Source organism: Mchenga conophoros, linkage group LG17, assembly GCF_057382185.1.
Source record: "Mchenga conophoros isolate Kocher_MC1m ecotype Shallow Benthic linkage group LG17, M_conophoros_male_GT1.1, whole genome shotgun sequence".
In the NCBI taxonomy this organism is placed as follows: Eukaryota; Metazoa; Chordata; class Actinopteri; order Cichliformes; family Cichlidae; genus Mchenga; species Mchenga conophoros.
In genome coordinates this window covers 20593686-20611929 of record NC_140542.1, presented here as the reverse complement: position 1 = coordinate 20611929, position 18244 = coordinate 20593686, and the positions used below count along the sequence as shown (strand labels likewise).

General features: G+C 42.4%; 1 protein-coding gene across 7 annotated transcripts in view; it reads left to right on the top strand.

The window, feature by feature from the left end:
- Positions 1–18244, top strand: part of grip1 (glutamate receptor interacting protein 1) — a 67125-nt gene that overhangs the window by 11403 nt on the left and 37478 nt on the right. Inside the window, exon 1 of one of the 7 annotated variants that reach the window (XM_085252890.1) lies at positions 8499–9601. The exons of 1 other annotated variant lie outside the window; for it this stretch is intronic. In XM_085252890.1, coding sequence (XP_085109016.1) covers positions 9466–9601 — 136 coding nt within the window. In that variant the 5' untranslated portion in view covers positions 8499–9465. Of the gene's footprint in view, positions 1–8498; positions 9606–18244 lie in introns of those variants that run through there. 5 more of the 7 variants (XM_085252894.1, XM_085252891.1, XM_085252888.1 and 2 more) reach the window with 5 other exon arrangements.

The following is an 18244-nucleotide window of genomic DNA, read 5'->3' as shown; positions in this document are numbered from 1 at the left end:
CTTTTCTTTGGAAAACCAGCATCTGCATCTAGTAAGAGGAAACAAGTATGGAGAAGGAGGCAGTGTAGGCATGTGTATAGACTGCCAATGTGCTGTTTATTGATTCTGGAAAATTCAGTAATGGCTGACTCAATCACTTGACCTCCAACCATCGAGCTGCATTTAACAGCCGAACATGAAATCAGAGAATTAGCAGCAAGGAAGCTTTAAAAACGTTTAATTTGTGGACTCCAGAAGGAAAGAGACTCATGATGAGAATCTGCTTTACTGCCCTTCATCTGTTATATCCTGACACTCACAATCCCACACACACACACACTCGCACATATACTGAGCCTTGGGCAGCATCCAGGTGGACAGCCGAGCTTCTGGCATCGCATACACTCACTCATTTTCTACTTGAATAAGCCCAGCATGGACACACTAACAAACACGCTTACTAATACACACACACTCATATGTGTTGTGTCTTAGGGTGTCTCTGATGGTCCAGCAGTCAGTCTGACACTGAAACCTGCAGAGACGGGGAGAGAGGAGAGTATTTCCACTGCTTTCTCTGATCTGTTTTATCCATTATTGTGCATGTGTGTGTGTTTGCCAGCTGCAGCTGCCCGATTACTGTCTTTGTCCCTCTTTCTCTCTAAGGTTCAGCATTAGAAAATAAAACATTAGCACTCCTGTGCAGGCTGTCCTCGGCCCGCCTTAAACCCCCACCACATTCAGATTAACCATCATACAGAAACCAGCCACAGCCCCACAGTCGACATAGTGTCAGATTACTGTGAAATGTAGTCACATACTGAGGCCATCTTTGTTTGTTCACCATATTCTACCTTCAGGAAGCGGTTGCTGCTGAGTTTTTTATTTGTGAGACATTTTTCTAATTAGCTCTGTTCTGATAATAATGCAGTTAAATTAATTAATAAAAGACTTTCTCTATGTTCACCAATTTTTTAAACTAGCTCAGCGCATCTCCCAGCCAGTTTCAACTTGGGCTCCATGGTTACATCATGAGTAAAAGCCTATCAGTGCTGAGCCCAGAGAAGTACACCCGCTATCTTCAGTAAGGTAGTGGAGCTGAGGTTTGTAGGTAACGAAGCCGCTAAACATCACAGTTTCATTTCATTGGTGACAGGCATGCAGAACTTCCCTGTTAAACTTATATACATATACATATTTGGTTAATGCTATGCTAAAGCTAACAGGCTCACATCAAGGTGGCAGAAACTTTAACTGCTCTGCTTCACCATGTGAATGTGTGTGTTTAGCAGACACTCCTGCAAACATTAACAAGAAGCTCTCGGCACAAATAACCATAAAGGGTCGCAGCGGCTAAGGCTGCTACAACAGCAAAAGGGCAATGCTATGCTAGCAGATAAGTGACAAACTACTTGAAAACCAGAGCAGCAGATGCTTTAATACCAGGAAATAAAAGTACTGAAACTGTTAATGATGAAGAAAAGATTAGCAGAAGTGAAACGTTCTCTCTGTAAGCAGAGGAGAGTCATTGGAGTCTGATGAAGTCACTTCTGTTGTTCATATTCAGGTTAATGATGCCATGTGCAGACTGATCTTTGTGTCTCTGCATCATTTCTGTTTAAAATAATTTATTTCTAATTCATGATTTCAGGACTTCATCCTGAAAAACTGTTTTAGTTTGAATATATTCTGACTGCATTCAAATAATTAATATTTTTTTATAATTTCATATCTAAACACCAAAACGGTGGCACAGTTGTTTTAATGATGAATTCAAAAATCCTTATTGTATACAACTCTGAAAATAATACATTTATATTTATATATATATATATATATTTATCAGCAGCAATACATTCAAAACCATTGTGATTATTAAAACAACTTCCAGTGATTTGTTTGCTCTCAGATTTCAGGGTGGCACAACCATAAAGGTGCGACTTTTATTATGAATTAAAAATGCCATATTTCATCTTCCAGGCTGGCTGAAAATAGCCAGCTCTTTAAATATGAATAGAAATAGATAACTCTCATGTAGGCTGCTACACTTTCCATGTCAGGTTGTAAAAGCGGTGTAAAACTAGGAAAATGCTAACTCACAATAAAAATCTTTATTTCATTTCAAACCTACATGTTTGCTTTTGGTGTTAATCCAGGTGTTCAAATAAAAGCCTGTTTAAACTGAAAGCAATTAAAGTGGTGCAGCTGGAAGAAATGTCCCTTAATTAAACAACATTTTTTAATTGCAAGTCTAAAACTAACTTTTAGATTTCTGAAATGCCCAATCACTGTGTGATGGATTGCGATCCCCTCTGGATCAATAACACGAGTTTCTGTTGACTGAACCTCTTTGTTGCTCTGAGATGAATCTGTGTGGCTCCTGACAGCTGTTACCCAGCTGCTTTTTTTTTTTCCCTCTGGTCTGTGTTCAGGTTAGGCCGACCCTTCGGGGAATGAATGAAAGTCAATGCGTCATGTGTTTGTGTCCATTAGGAATCAGGGTCAGTCACTCAGCAGTCCATTAAGGCTCTCTTTTGTTCTGCTGGTTTCTGGGTCTCTACGTCTCTGCTGTCCTCCCTCCGGCTTTATCAATCGCTGTCTGCACGTCTGCCCAGCTAAATCATAGGTATTTTTGGCAGGATTTGGACGTCTAAAGCGTCTGACACTTTCTGTCTTCTCCTCAGACTTGTCTTTTAAAAGCTGCAGCTTCTCTGAGTGACCACCAGGGGGAGGTAGGGTATAAAGTCTTTCTCAGAGAGGAGCGTGGAGAAAAGGATTTCACACACACGCACACGCAGGCAGGCAGCCAATCAGGTTGCAGAGCAGCAGAATCCTGACAGCGATATGCAAATGAAGCCTCACTTGTCATTTTTAGCAGCAGCAGCATCACTCTCCCTTTCCGTCTCTCTCTTTTTGTCACCTGTGTCAGTAAATGTGACTCGACCATCTGCCCCGCTGGCACCTGGAGGGCCGTTAAAGCCCCAGGCATGTCTGACAGGTGAGGGAGGCGGAGCCAGTCTAATTTTAGGGCCCGCTGATGTGGGGGGTTTTTTTGGGTTTTTTTTTTCTTCCCTCACATTTAATGGCAGCTCTTGTGTTGTGAGAGCAGCTCATGCAAGAAACTTTAAAAACACTGTCTGAACGACCGTACTGTAGTCCAGGTCTTGCAGGCAGAGACGCAGCTGTATTCACCATGAACTCACTAATCAAACATTAGGAAAAAGGTGAAAAACAACCAGCATGACATCCTGTGTTAGTTTAGAGCAGAGCTTCCCAAGGTGTGGGGCCCGCCCGCTAGGTGGGGCGCAGAGCCATTGCAGGGGGGGCGCGGTATGAAAAGGGTAAAAAAAAAAAACAACAACGCTTGGACACTGCTAGCACGGGCGGCCACACTAACGCAAAGCAAGAGATGAAGCATCGCTGAATATGTTTCCAAACCAACTTCATTCTAAGCCAAAGACTAGAAAATATGGTGAAGCATGTCAGGGAGGCACACTGTCGTGAGTTCTCAGAATCAGCTCCTTGAGCACAAGAAATGACAAAATAACAGAACGCAAGTATGGCGAAGCTCGCGGCTCTCCAACGGGAGATTGAGAGACCACTGTTGGACTGTAGAACTGCTTTGAAATTCATATGAGCTGTTTGCACTAAAGTAAAAACCACCATCACTTATGCGGACACCCCTTCAGCGCCAGCTGCGGTCTCAAGGCTGGAGCCGAACAAAATCTCCCTGATAACGACTGTGTTTAGTCTGTTCCTTCCCATTCTATGCAAGGCCACCTGGATTGGCTGGAAGACTGTTTACTTAGCCTGGCAGGGCGAAGGACACTGTCTCAGCTGAACTCTGGACACGCACACACATATACACTGATATGCACACACTCATCCCCCGTCGCTTTCCAAACGCCTTTGACGCTTATTCCTTCCGATGCTGACGGTGGATCAAGGAGACCTGCGCACAGGCTGTCTCTCACCCTTTACCCACCCCTGTTGCTTGTCATGTGTTTCTTTGGTGCATTAAGAGTTTTTTCATGTGCTATGTGCAGAGGTGTTTTTTGCTGTTCTCAAACTGATCTCCCTGTTGGAGCTCAGTCTGGGGGGAGTTATTTTTGTTTCTCCTTATCTTTCCTCCTGTGGTGCATTTTTCCATTGTTATACCTCTCTGACCTGTCTTCCCCATGTGATGTTTTGTGTAATGTATGTATGGTCGGAGGGTAAGATGGCACCGCCATTGCGTGCAATAGGTCGGCAGCCTTATGAAATTTCCCCTTGTGGGACTAATAAAGGTATATCAAATTCCCTTTGGCTTCACCTGCACAAGTGCCAAGGTGAAGCCTGCAGAATTGCTTTTCCCTCCAGGAGCAGCGCTGGGCTGTTCAAATCACAGACAAACAGTATCCCACATTATGATTTTTAGTTCACAAACACTTCTTGTAATGACTAACTACTCCTGACATTTTGGAGATATTAGCTCTTTATACAGTAAAGTTACAGTGGGATACAAATAACATCAGGCTGATCCTGCCACGATTTGTTCCCTCGGTTCAAATCACGGAAAAACGGTTTCCCACAGTTTTTAAACCCATTTTACACAGAGAGGCATTTTTTTTGAAAAATGTATTGATAGCTATGTTGAATATTATTACACAGGAAAACGTCTCATTGAGATAAGTGTAATCTTCCTAATCAGCTAGTTTTCTGCTAGCAACGAGCGAGTGCTGCAACCTTTAAACATCTCCTGCACTAGACAACGACATGCTGAGTTAAACCCGGCAGAGAGGCCCTTACAGACAGGTTTGCATCTATAACATTTAGCAGACCTGAGCTGCAACTGATTCAGTTTTAGAGTCGCTGTGAGATCAGAAATTCTTAGAAATGAAAGCAGATCCAGCTGCTCGGTTCACGCGTGGTCTGCAGTTGTGTTCTGAAGCTTTAAGTCATGTGCCTTAGATTTGTGTTTCTTATACTGTAAAAGGAAAATAAATCACGTGCACAGTCTAAGACGTGACGCTGTTTGGAGATGGTTGCAGCAGATTCTCCTTCCGGGTGTAAACGTCACTTTCAGAGTGGAACAAAAAAAAAAAAAAACTTGACTCCACATGACTTCATTCTCACCTGGATGAAAGCAGAGTGCTGATTTTATTCTGCCAACAGCTTCAAAATGTGTTTATCAGATGACAAAAGGTGTCAGTGCAGCAGGATCCACAAAATCTGAAGCTTCTCCTTCACTCCCGCTGCTGATCCAGTAATCAATGCATTTACTGTGTGTGTGTGTGTGTGTGTGTGTGTGTGTGTGTGTGTGTGTGTGTGTGTGTGTGTGTGTGTGTGCTGTCATTTTTCCATCAGAAGTTTTGTGCCTGTCAGGCTTCAGCGCAGCGTGGGAAACATGAGCTTCCAGGACATGACAGGGGTCAAAGGTCAGCACTCACAGCTCAGAGACAGGGCTTTCTGACTGTCACTGAACACCCTGGCGACCAGCTGTCAGTCACTGTGTGTCAGAGGTCAAAAGTCACATTGGAGAGGGGCTGAGTGTGATGGCCACACAGAGAGGAAAGGTCCAGATTTACCTGCCTGGACCAGTTCACCTGTGTCTAAACTCATCTCTGGTGATATTCTGGGTTTTCCCTCTCTTTCTGTAGAAATCTCATGCCGCCGCGAGCCGTCATACTCTTGGCTTAAGAACAGTCCCAGAGCCTGACGGCCGAATTTTGGCGTGAAGTCCGTCCCCACTCTGATCGTTTTCGGGACCCTCAAACACTCAGTAACTTGGTTAATCTCCTCCTTATGTGCATGATTAAAATACCCTCTGATCACAATCTGCTGCCCCCCTCCCGTTTGTCATTTCCTGAGCCAACAGGGCCGACTGGGACCCAGTTGGACGAGCGGCAAGCTCCCCTCCAATCCACCGTTTGGCAAATGGATTAAAAAAAAGGAATTTAAACTGTAGAAATATTTTATTATGATTTCACAGCAGTCTGTCCTTCGCTGTGTGCTGCCTTCAGCAGATTTTCTGACGCTGAATCACATTTACTCAAATACTTGAGGGTTGTACTCGAGCGTGTAGCTGTTAAAAACCAAAAATAGCAACATCTGTAAAGCTGCTTTTAAAACTAGGCCAGATTCTTTACATTATTGATAAATGTTGCGACGATTTCCCCCAATAAACATCAATATAGTTTGGTCTATATAAACAAACTTTATGCTTTTATTTTATTTTTTTGTACTGATTATTTTTTCCCTATAGCTTTTATTGTGTTATTTTTTTAGACATATATCATTAGATATTTAGATTTGCTTTGACTTAATTGTGATACTTGTTGACAACCAAACACAAACAAATCTAACTAACAGTAACAGTAATAATCGTGCTCAGCGTGGATCTTTTCATACCTCCGTCCTTGTGATCAGTTATCATGTCGTGACCGTCGCTCAGAGTTTTACGCAAAAACAACAAAAGCTGTCGTTCTCGTCCACGTCAACATATTCAAGAAAGAAACGACACATTGTGCTAAATGTTTGACCCGAGCAGATCATGAAGTCCAATGGGACGTGTTCCAGCGTTTCTATGTTGTAGATTATATTTTATTTTTCCTGGCATGAAAAATCAGAACATTAGTTTTCACAGATGTTTATTTTTGGGTTGAAGATTTTGGTTGAAGATGCGCCCGCTGAGATCAATTCCAGTTCACAAGATTTCCTGCAGTTTGGAGTAGGACCATAGGCAGTGTGTAAGTCTGCCAGGATTTATTTAGCCTTATTTTTTTTAAAATACTCTTTTTCCAGTTTTGGTTATTTATTTATTTTTATTTTAAAAACATGTGTTTAATTTTCACTTGTCATTATTACACTTATTTCTATTTTTATTTTGTTATTATTTTCTGTTTTTATTTTTTTACTGTATTTTGTGTAACGTATCTTATTTATTAATATAGTCATATTTTATGCTTTTAAATAATGCCAAATATTATTACCTTTTTTTTGCACACTTTATTCATCATTGCTGAAAGTATAATTTTTCAGTAATTTATTATTTATTTTATTTTATGTTTCATTTTGTCAGTGTTTTCGTATATAATTTTTGATCGTGATCATGTTTTAATTTTCTTTTTGCTTCTTCTCTTTATTTGTCATCATTTTTATTAATCAATAAATAAGGCAGAGTAAAATGACGGCGTATATCATATGATGAATTCTAAACATCTGTCAGCAGCGTAACTCCGATCAGCAAAAGACAAAAAATGATTATTGCATAAATATAAAATAAATGGAGATGAGGGTAAAAGCAAAAGTTTGCTATTTTATTTATTTTATTCTTTAATAAAAAAATCTCTCAGAAGTTGTCAGCAGCTGGATATAATCATGAAGGTGTTTCAGGATCTTTAGTGCCCGTGTTATTGTGAAGCCTTGTACTCAGGTACCAGAGGATGCTGCCATCATGCAGCAGGCTTACCTCAGCAGATCGCATCCACTGACTCAGAGTGGAAGCTGTTTTCAGCGTTGTTTAGTCCTTGCTTTAGCACAAGTGTCTCCATTTATTATCCTGACCAGACCCTTTTGATGCAGGAAGCGTGAGGTCTGGACTTCAGGTCTCTGTGGAGGTTGTGTAGACTCTGGGTGGCCGACCAAGAACACCTGCAGGGATTATACACTGGTCAGGTGTTCAAAACACTGAAGATGAATAACACTGATTATCCTGTTACAGTCGGGCTTTTCACGGTGTAACATATATGAGGCAGCGATGGAGTGATCAGTTCTTTGTGTGATGCAAGCAGGAAAAGTATAAGAGCTTGAAACCAAAAGTTTATTATGATTGTGTAACACAATTATTCACTAACCTGACAAACATCCTGCAAGTTTACAGTATATATACAATATGATCTATTTACAAGTTCTTTCTTTGTGCTGTAAATGTAGTTTAAATGGGGAAAAAATACAGTCTTAGCTGTAATGCCTGAGATGTGACCCAAAAGTCACAAACTGATATCGAGGTGGGTTACAGTAGAGGTTGTCAGGGCCAGATGTTCCTTGAATATCACCTAATGTGTGTTTGAATGTGTACTGGCAGCTGTTTTTGAGTTGATACTGGATGAGGCCCAAAAGTCACGAACTGAGCTTTACATGGGTTACAGCAAAGGCTGGATGAGCCAGATGTGATCCAGATGTCGATTATGTAAAAGGTTGGATGAGCCAGATGTTCCTCAAATGCCACTAAACATATAAATTGTACTTGGAGCTGTCTATGAGTTGATGCCAGAGGTGGCTCAAAAGTCACAAGACAGTATGGTTGTGACGTACAGCGAGAGTTGTTCGGGCCAGATGTTGCCCAGATGTCACAAGCTAGGCTTTGGACTGCAACTCCAACGGTTGTCAAGAACTAGATGAGGCAAAAAGTAAGGAGCTGGGATTTATGTCGGTTACGGCAGAGGTTAACGGGGCCAGATGTGGCCTAAAAGGTCAGTAATCATGTAAGGTGGACCTGTGGCTGTCCCTGAGTTGATGTTGTCAGCCAGATGTGCTCCAAGGATGACTGCAGATGTTGTTCACTTGTTTCTGAGGTAAATGGAACCTGAGAGCTCTTTGTTGATGTTTATCCGGGTTTCACGTCTTTTGTCTGTGGTTTGTGTCTTCATTTGTTTCCTGAATCGAGTGTAAAACTACACCAGTGCTCTCCCAAACCCAAACAGGACCTTGATATTGATACCAGGAGGATAATCCTGGTTTTCAGTTCCTGAAATCTGGTTTTATCTCAGTTTTCCACCAGTTACCTGCACGTTTCCACCCCTCTCCTCTCTCCTCCTCTTGGTACACTTACAGAAGACTCTGAGGAATTCACTCACCGGCTCCCCTCCCCCCACACTGGAATGAAGTGTATGAATGAGGAGGAAGAGGAGGAGAGGAAGGGAAATGTGAAGACAGGAAGAGAAAGAAGAGGAAGGATTGAAGGAAGGAAGGAAATAGAGGGACAAGATAACGAAGGAAGGAAGGATCTAATGAAGGAAAGGAAGTGCAGGACGAAGGGCTGAGATGGAGGAGTGGTGTGTTAGAGGGCGAGAGCAGCAAGCGAGCAAAGTGTGTGTGTGTGTGTGTGTGTGTGTGTGTGTTTGTGAGCTGCGAGCTCTGTGATTGGCTGAACCCGGCTAGATGCACCAACAGCCGAAAGAAGACGGGAACAGAGGAGAGGGAGGCTGCAGATAGAGGAGAGAATACAAAGAGCGAGCGAGTGAGGGAGTGTGTGAGGGAGTGTGTGTGTGTGTGCTACATGTGCGCTAATGCGTGTGTGTGTGTGTGTGTGTGATATCCAGAGGTGTGTGTGTGTGTGTGTGCGCAGCAGAAAGAGGAGGCGAGGAGGAGGAAACCTGATCTCACTCTCTCTATCTCTCTGTGTGGAATAAACGCTTAGCCCTCACCGTTATTGGCCTTGCTGTTAGCTTGCAGCGTAGCCCGGCCCAGTTTGGACCCAGTGTGATTGTGGTGGAGGTGGTGGGGATGGAGCGGTTCCTGGCCCTGCTACGTCTGCTGAGCAGGAGGAGGCGAGGGAGGAGGTACCGGGCGGATGATGATTACCAGGAAGGCTACGAAGACGTTTACTACTACACCAGCAAGTACAACACACACCTACTGAGTGAGTGAGTCCCATAAAGAAACAATGGAGAAAGGGAGAGAGGCTTTGTTTTATTGTCCTACTGTAGAGCGAGTGAGGTAGAGAGATGATGCAGAGAGAGAGAGAGGGGCTTATCAACAGATTATGGCACTCAAAGTGGCCTAGATTGTGTTGGTGTGCGCTGTTTTAAATGTATTGTGGGGACTCGAGTGTGTTTACTTTAGTGCTCTGTGGGGACCTCCTCAAGGGGACAAAATTGCTGTAATTTCAGGGACGATGATATTACAGGTAGCTCGACTCCTCAAAAGTAAAAGAAATCCAATGAGTGTGTGTGATGTCTTTTAATTTTTGTGTTTTAAGGGGGAAATATATGCACTAATTTTTCTGTAATGTGGAGTCCCAACTTCCTTCAGGGGACAAACGTAAATCCTCTGAAGCGATGGAAATACAACTCCATGGGTGTGTGCTATTTTAATTTGTTTCCTGGGACACTGGCTTGTGGGTACTTTCTTGCACTCCACCTCCCCCGTAAGGTGAGGGAGCAGATGTCAGGGTGAAGACTTTCAGGGTTGGCTCGAGACCTTTAAAGTGGTGGAAATATTTAGAGTGTGAAGTCTTGTATTTATGGGTTACGTGGAAGCACATGTGGACAAAAAGCGAGTCCTATATATAGTAATGATATAATGGGGGGGAGGCTGTAGGTGTGTCTTATTGTAATTGGTTTGACGTATTTGTGTTTGCTCTTCTTACACTGTAGGGACTTGACTTCCTTATGGGAACAAAAAATGAGTCTAAATAAAGAGTGAGCCCTATGAAGGGAAAACCACCGTAATCGAGAAAATTTCAGGTTGAAGGCTTGGAATGGTAAATGGTAAATGGCCTGCATTTGTATAGCGCTTTTCTAGTCCATAGGACCCCAAAGCGCTTTACACTACATTCAGTCATTCACCCATTCACACACACATTCACACACTGGCAATGGCAAGCTACATTGTAGCCACAGCTGCCCTGGGGCGCACTGACAGAGGCGAGGCTGCCGGACACAGGCGCCACCAGGCCCTCTGACCAGAGGAACTTAGAGCTAGTCCAATTTGAGGGAACTAAAATTAGTTCCCAAGAGGAGATGAAGACTTTGAAGTTTGAATTAAACTCGATGTCCTCATGGAGACAAAGCTCGAGTCCCTGTAAGATGAAGGAACAAATTTCAGGGTTAGCAGTGTGTGTGTGTGTGTGTGTGTGTGTGTGTGCGTGTGCGTGTGTGTGTGTGTGTGTGTGTGTGTGTGTATGTTTTTGCTTTTTGCTTTTTTTTTTACTGTGAAGACTCACCTTGGTTCAGTGTAGAAGTTTGAGTCCTCTTAAAGGTGATGGAGTAAAGTTCAGGGTGAAGACTTTGAGGTTAGTCCTGTGAAGGGATGGAAATACTGCTCTTCTCACTGTGTGTGTGTGTGTGTGTGTGTGTGTGTGTGTGTGTGTGTGTGTCTGTTTAAGGTCTTGTATTATAGATGAAGGTCGTTAGTGAAGCTGCTCAGTTACAGTACACACACGCTCACTCAGGTATTCAGATGACATGAACCAGGTGGTTTGTGGGTAATAACAGGGCAGGATGTTTACTGCAGGAAGGAATGTGAACAATGTGGGAAAGCGCACACTAATTCCAGGTTTGACGTCTTGTGTTGTTCTAGTCTGCACGCTTCAGTCCTTCTTTGGGGCCCTGCGGTAGTTTCTACTCCTTTTTTGTTCCATGTTCTTGACTGAACCTACGAAACTTTTGCTCCAAATATGACCAGTTGGGATTTCCTCCCCCATCAGGAGCAGATCGTGATACACTAAGTCGTGAATAATGTGTTTAGCTCTAGGCGCTCACACTTCCACTTTAATTATCTGATCTTTAATTACATTTAGATATAATTTGTCTTCTTGTGACCCATATCTGGGGGTTCCTTTTACACTTATTTTACGCTCGGCCACTTTTATAGAGCATCAGCAACAACAACAAAGCTAATGCTGGTGGATCTACTGAGATCGACTAGTTAAGCACACTCCAGACTCTTCCTCTGTGTTTGTGGATAAATGAAGCCTGTTTCTGACGTTGCTGGTGTTCTTCTAGACGTCTTATTAGCAGCCATATAAGCTGCTTTAGCCTTCCTACAGCTGTTGTGCATCTGCAAGTTGCTTTGCAACCCATCTCCTCCATTTCATGCTGTTTATGACTGAATGAATACATATTGTGACAGACAGTTTGATTTTTGATTTGTTAAACTGTAAGTTTGGTGTGTTTACAGTCTGGTGGTGGAGATGCAGGTTTGTTTTTAGCCCCACAGGTGTGGACCTGGATCATATGAAATGGTTTCTTCTCCTTCTTTGTTCTTCTGTGAACTTTGTCTTAGGCTTGAGTGATCTCCATAGTGTTATCGTGGGATCACGCTATCCTCCCTCCCTGATGCACACCGAGAAAGTAAAGCAAGAAGAGAAAGTAATGTAAGCTGTCCCAGCTGAAGAGCCTCGTTCGCCTATCGATTAATGATTCAGTCAGTAGTAATTAGTGAGCTGAAGTGGATGGACATCAGTTGAGCAGATAAAGTGTTATTAAGTCATAACATCTGCCTGCCTTTTGTCTTCTTCATAGCTCCACTAACTCGTCCAGTCCGCTTTGTAATTGTGTAAAACGTGTCACCAGTCTCTCCTCCACTCATCATCGAGCTCTCCACACAAACAGCCGAGTCTTTCACCGGCAAATGAAGTTTAACGAGCGTCGCTGCACACGAGCAGCGTTCACGTCACCTGCAGACAGAAATAAGACAGCTGAACTCGATGGAAGTGTTGGTCACTTAGCGAGGCTGATTCACTTCAATACGAATCTCTTAATGATGATGATGTAACTTTGACACGCCAGCGAAGGCGTGTCAAACTTATTTTAGTTCATGGGCTACAAAGAGCCCAATTTGATCTAAAGTGGGTCTGGCCAGCATTCTGTAATAAGCAGTGAATCTGTTCTTCTCTTTTGGTTTTTAAAAAAAACTTTACTGCAATTTTCTCACCCACTTGGCCCCCTGCATTAATGCAAAAATAAGCTAACAACCACCTATATCAGTAAATTATCACTGATCAGTCTGATCATCATCGGTGCTCGAGGTTATCCATCAATATAACTCTGATATATGCAACAGATGGACGTAGCTTCCAGGAGTGAAGATTGAAGCCAATACTGAGGTGTCTTAAATGATGTTCTTTCTGATATCCAGCAGGGGGCGCCTCCTCTGGTTTAAAAACATGTCTTCGAGAAAATAACCCGCTTCCTAAATTTGTCTGCAAACACCTTCCTGATCGTTTTATGTTCTCAGCCGCTATTTTAAGGTGATGATGTTCATGTTGCAAATTTAGTTTCACGTTACAGAAAGAGCAGGTGATAAAGCAGGAGGAGTTTAAGCTTTAGGGCAGGAGGAGTGTGGTCAGACCCTTGTCGGGTAATGATCTGCTGTGAATTTTCAGTTTATTTTGGTCTCGTCTTGACTCTATTCTGGTCTCTGATTGTGATTCCCTTTGATGTGTTTTTAAAGCACATTCTGAAGTTTTTCTTCTTTATTTTTAACTCTGATGAGACGATGGGAGCTGAGCTAGGAGTTAACAAAGGAACCAGTCAGGTAGTGATAAATTGAAGCTTACTGTGCTCTAGTTTATTTTTTCACCTTCACAGTCCTCCTGATGGCTTTTTTTTTTTTTTTTTTTCAAAATCAAGATAATGTTTTCTGAAATGCTTTCAAGTGAAATCCACCCTCAGAAACTTCTTTGTGTCCACATGCTTCTAGGAAAGTGTGTTTCTGACACGTTCCTCTCAGAAAACTGTCAGCTGAGCTAAAATGAAAAAACTGCCTATGTTTTTAGTTGAACTCTGGTTCACGCCTCACCCATCTCCATCTGTCTCCCTGCAGAGAAAACTCAAGCAGGACTTGAACTTGCCATCTACTAAACCATTTACACCTATTAAGAAGTGTTTGCGGGCGGCGAGCAGATGACGCGAGCGGCACTTTGGTGTCTCAGAAGTTTCTGAATGAACTCGAGGAACACATTTGGACCGATTCTCTGCACAGATTAAACAAAAATAAATCCACACACCTTCTGGAGCCTTTGTGGAATCTTATGGGTGTAAATTTAATTATTTAATAATTAAGAGCAACATATTTGAGTGTTTGGATGCTAATAGCTGACACTGAACTTATTATTCCTGTGTGAAAATAAACCATTTGTGTGTGTAGTGCAGAACTGCCAGGAGGCATTTCTCAAAGCTACCAGCTAGCAGTGTGTGTGTGTGTGTGTGTGTGTGTGTGTGTGTGTGTGATCCTGTCTAGCTATCTTTGTGAGGACCGAAATCTGCATTCTACTATACTTGTGAGAACCAACAGTCACTATTGAGGACACACAACCCGGTCCTCACAAATTTGAAGGCATTTAAAGGTGTTTTTGAGGCTCAAAATGTGGTTTTTGTGTCAGGGTTATGGTTAGATTTAGGGTAAGGGTTAAGGTTCGGCATTCATTTTTAATGGTTAGGGTAAGGGGCTATGGAAAGCATTATATCAATGAAGGTCCTCACTAAGATAGCTGAACGGGGTTGTGTGTGTGTGTGTGTGTGTGTGTGTTTATCACAGCATGTGATTGTATATGAAAGCACTTTAAGGTTGGTTGACTGGCACACACACACACACACACACACACACACACACACTCTTTCTCCTCCTCTCCTCACTCCTTGTTTAGGGTGATTTTCGTCCCGTATTTCCTCTTTGATTCAATCTGGTTTGACCTTGTTAACCTGGTTTATTGGACCGAGCATCATGAATAAAACATTCACACAAAGATGACATCAGTTGTTTCTGGTCCTGGTCTGTAATGCTCACTTCGGCGTCTGCGTTTAGCCTCAGGAGGTAGAGCAGGTTGTCCGGTGAAGCCTCCATGCAGTCCTTTAAAGTCGAGTCCATTTAACCGTGTCTGAAACGCTCCCTCCTAGAATTCACCTTAAAACACGACAGAAAATCAGCAAAGAGGGAGAAAACATTGTTACCTGCACCAAGGGAGCGCTGTGACCGGATTGGTTTGTCTCTTTGTTACCAAAATTATAAACCATTGAGATAAACGGCTGCACTTTATTTTTTTTTAAGTTGTTGTGAGGGATGTTTGTTTTTATTTTCTTTATCATTTGTAAATATTATACAGTCTCATGTCAGTTTCTGCTGATTTGAGTATTTTACGATGTATTGATTTGTGTTTCTGGACACAGATCTAATTTATTTGAACTCAAATGTTTCACACACCAGTCTCATAGTCTCATATCTATTGATTCATCCAAGAGCAGAAAATAACTATTTTCTACTTGTAAAATGGCAAAATTGGAGGCTGGAAACTGAAAACTAGAAGATAGAAATTAGAAGCTCAAGGTTGGAACTTTTGCAGACTAGATGCTAAAAGCTAGAGGCTAGATGCTACCTGGATGCTATAAGCTGGAAGCTGGAAACTGTGTGCCTGAGTTTAGAAGTTGGAGGTTAGAGGCCACAAACTGGATCGTTAGATTGTTAATATATATATAATATTAATATGAAACTACTAGTTTGGATGTATGTATTAAAAACTACACAGTTAAGTCCTGAAAAATATGATGGTTTGAGTTAAAAGATAACTTATTTTCTTGGTTAACAGTGTGATGGGTCCTTTGATGAGTCTTGAATGTTTGTTGCATACATGCTGTGAAAAACAATCACTGTGCTGACTGTGACTGTGCTAAAAAATGTAACAGTTCTATCCTCGTGAAAATGAAGAAATACAAACTTTTATTTCCCGTTTCATGATTTTTGTAAGTAAGAAATCAAATACCTGAACCGAGCTGTGGAGGAAAGACTTTTTGTAATTATGCTCTACAAAGCTAAACTAAAACTTTCACCCCCAGGGGCAGCATTTTGCCATTTTTTTTTCTTTTGCCACATCACTATTTCCTCAGGTGGATTCTATTGTAAATAAGACTATACTCTCAATGCCTGTTTGGCTCATGGCACCATCCTATGGTGCAAGTCGGTATTACGGGAAAGGGTGCCCCAGATTGAGTTCAAATGCTGCAGATATCCTTTCGACACAAGACACAGATGTTTTGGATATAAATGGCAAATGGCCTATATTTATATAGCGCTTTACTAGTCCCTTAGGACCCCAAGGCGCTTTACATATCCAGTCATCCACCCATTCACACACACATTCACACACTGGTGATGGCAAGCTACATTGTAGCCACAGCCACCCTGGGGCGCACTGACAGAGGCGAGGCTGCCGGACACTGGCGCCACCAGGCCCTCTGACCACCACCAGTAGGCAACGGGTGAAGTGTCTTGCCCAAGGACACAACGACCGAGACTGTCCAAGCCGGGGCTCGAACCGGCAACCTTCCGATTACAAGGCGAACTCCCAACTCTTGAGCCACGATCGCCCCTATAAAGTCATAGAAGTTGTTTCAGCACACCGTTGATCATTAATTGAAGAAGTTTTTAAGTATTTTAACTCACTGATTTACCGTTACTGCCATTACAGAGTTGGAGGATTGTTTTGTGTTGAACTTTGGTGACTGGTTAAAATGTATTTTCATGATTTTCCCGAAGCGTGTGTAGGATGGATGTAGTTCTTTGGTGTTTGTCTTCTGGTGTTCTTTGAAAAAGGAAAAGATTAAGACACCCTAAAGGATAAACCATCACATAGCATATAATAAAATCATTTTTTGTTGCAGAACAAAATGGACCTGAACAAAAAAATCCTTATTTTGACATGAGAGAACGGGATGTGCAAAAACCTAAAATCATTATCCTGCACCACTCAAAACATGGGAAATGAACTGGGGGATCATTAAACCTAACATCAACCAAACTCATGTGGAATAGGTGACCAGTCAAAACTAATTATTGCATATGAAAGGTCTTCTTTTTGCCTATATTCGATACCAGGCTCATCTTTTAGCTTTGATTCCTGTTGAGTCATAAAAACAATCTCATATAATCATTTTGTAAAAACATAAGCAGAAACAATGAGCTGATTCTGGAATGGTTCAGGTGGGAGGAATGACCTGAAGCTGTCCTTTAACCTCAATGTGTGGTTATATCTCTCCACTGTTTGTTTCATCACTTCACTTAATCACTTATATTAATAAATAAATACGAGAATATTGAGTATTTTTAGCCTTGTATTGCCAGTTTTGAGGGGCACAGGTTAAAAGTGTTGGTCTGCAGCCTCAGGCCACACCTCTAACTCACCTGTCCCTCTCGGGCTTGCCCGCCGCCCGGCCGCCATCTCCTCTCCGTGTGCTCGCTGATCTCATTACATGCTGAAACATTACGATGCATAAATTTGCACCTTAATGAAGTGACTGTAACACGGCGAAGAGTTCACAGCAGTTCTGTGCTGTGTGAGGCTTGTTGACACAGAAATATTTGCTAATTAAAGCTTTAAATAAGGCCCTCATTAGCATAACTGGTCCTGTGTTCAACATGATGGAGATTAAAGAGGAAAACGGGCTGCAGGAGGGAAGGCTGGCCCTCGAATAGTAATTTTGTTTCTCTTTTTTCATCGACTCTTGCTTCGGATTTTTCTGATGAAGTGGTGAAACCGTCCTCCTGTGTTCCCGGCTGCCGTTAGCTCTGCCATCACGCCCACATGCTCTCATGTGTGACTGCGTTAGATCCTCTCGACTCTGCCGGCCCACGTTTCCTTCTTTTTTCCATTTGCTCAGATTGAATCCGTGGTGGTTCGGAGGCGGCGTGCTTTTCGCCGCTGGATTATCTTTGCAGCCAATGAACACGCTTGACCAGAGAGGCGGAAAGTAGAGCAGAAATCCACCTTAATTAATCTGCAGGCCTCTCGGGACTCACAGCACTTTCTCCACATTATTTGGATTTGATGTTTAATTAGTTCTTTTAAATTAAAGAACAACGACTTCCTCCTTTTCTTTACTCTTCAGAGTCCTCAGAGTGTTTCCAGTTTATTAGGTACACGTATCTCAAACTAATGCGATAAATCCTGCTTTCCTTAAACTTCAATTCTCAGCTTTTGTTGGAGCTGCTGCTGACTTTTGTCTTTCTAATATTGTACTTCCTAGCTTTCTAATAATTTGAATTTTACTTTGTTAGAACATTTCTGTTACAGTGTCACAGATGGGCAGAACTGACTGCATATGATTACTTAACCAATGGTTAATGTGGTTACTGGGTAACTGTTAATAGTTAAACAGCTAACAGTAACATGAGCTTAATCAAAGCTAACATTTATAAGTGTTCAATATTTTATGTTGTTCAAACAGGATCTTTAATTGTTGATCAGTTTTTTAAACTCCTGTTCACATAATCACCTGCTAGTGAGGGGAGGAGCTCTGTGTGTGTTTAGCTGCTGGTGAGGGGAGGAGCTCTGTGTGTGTTTAGCTGCTGGTGAGGGGAGGAGCTCTGTGTGTGTTTAGCTGCTGGTGAGGGGAGGAGCTTTGTATGTGTTCAGCTGCTAGTGAGCTGAGCACAGACATACTTAGCTCCTCCTCACTGTTATTGAGAGGAGGCGTATATGTGTGCTCAGCTACTAGTGAAGGGAGGGACTGTGTGTTCAGCTGCTAGGGAAGAGGGGAGCTTGTCTGTGCAGTTGCTAGTGAAGGGA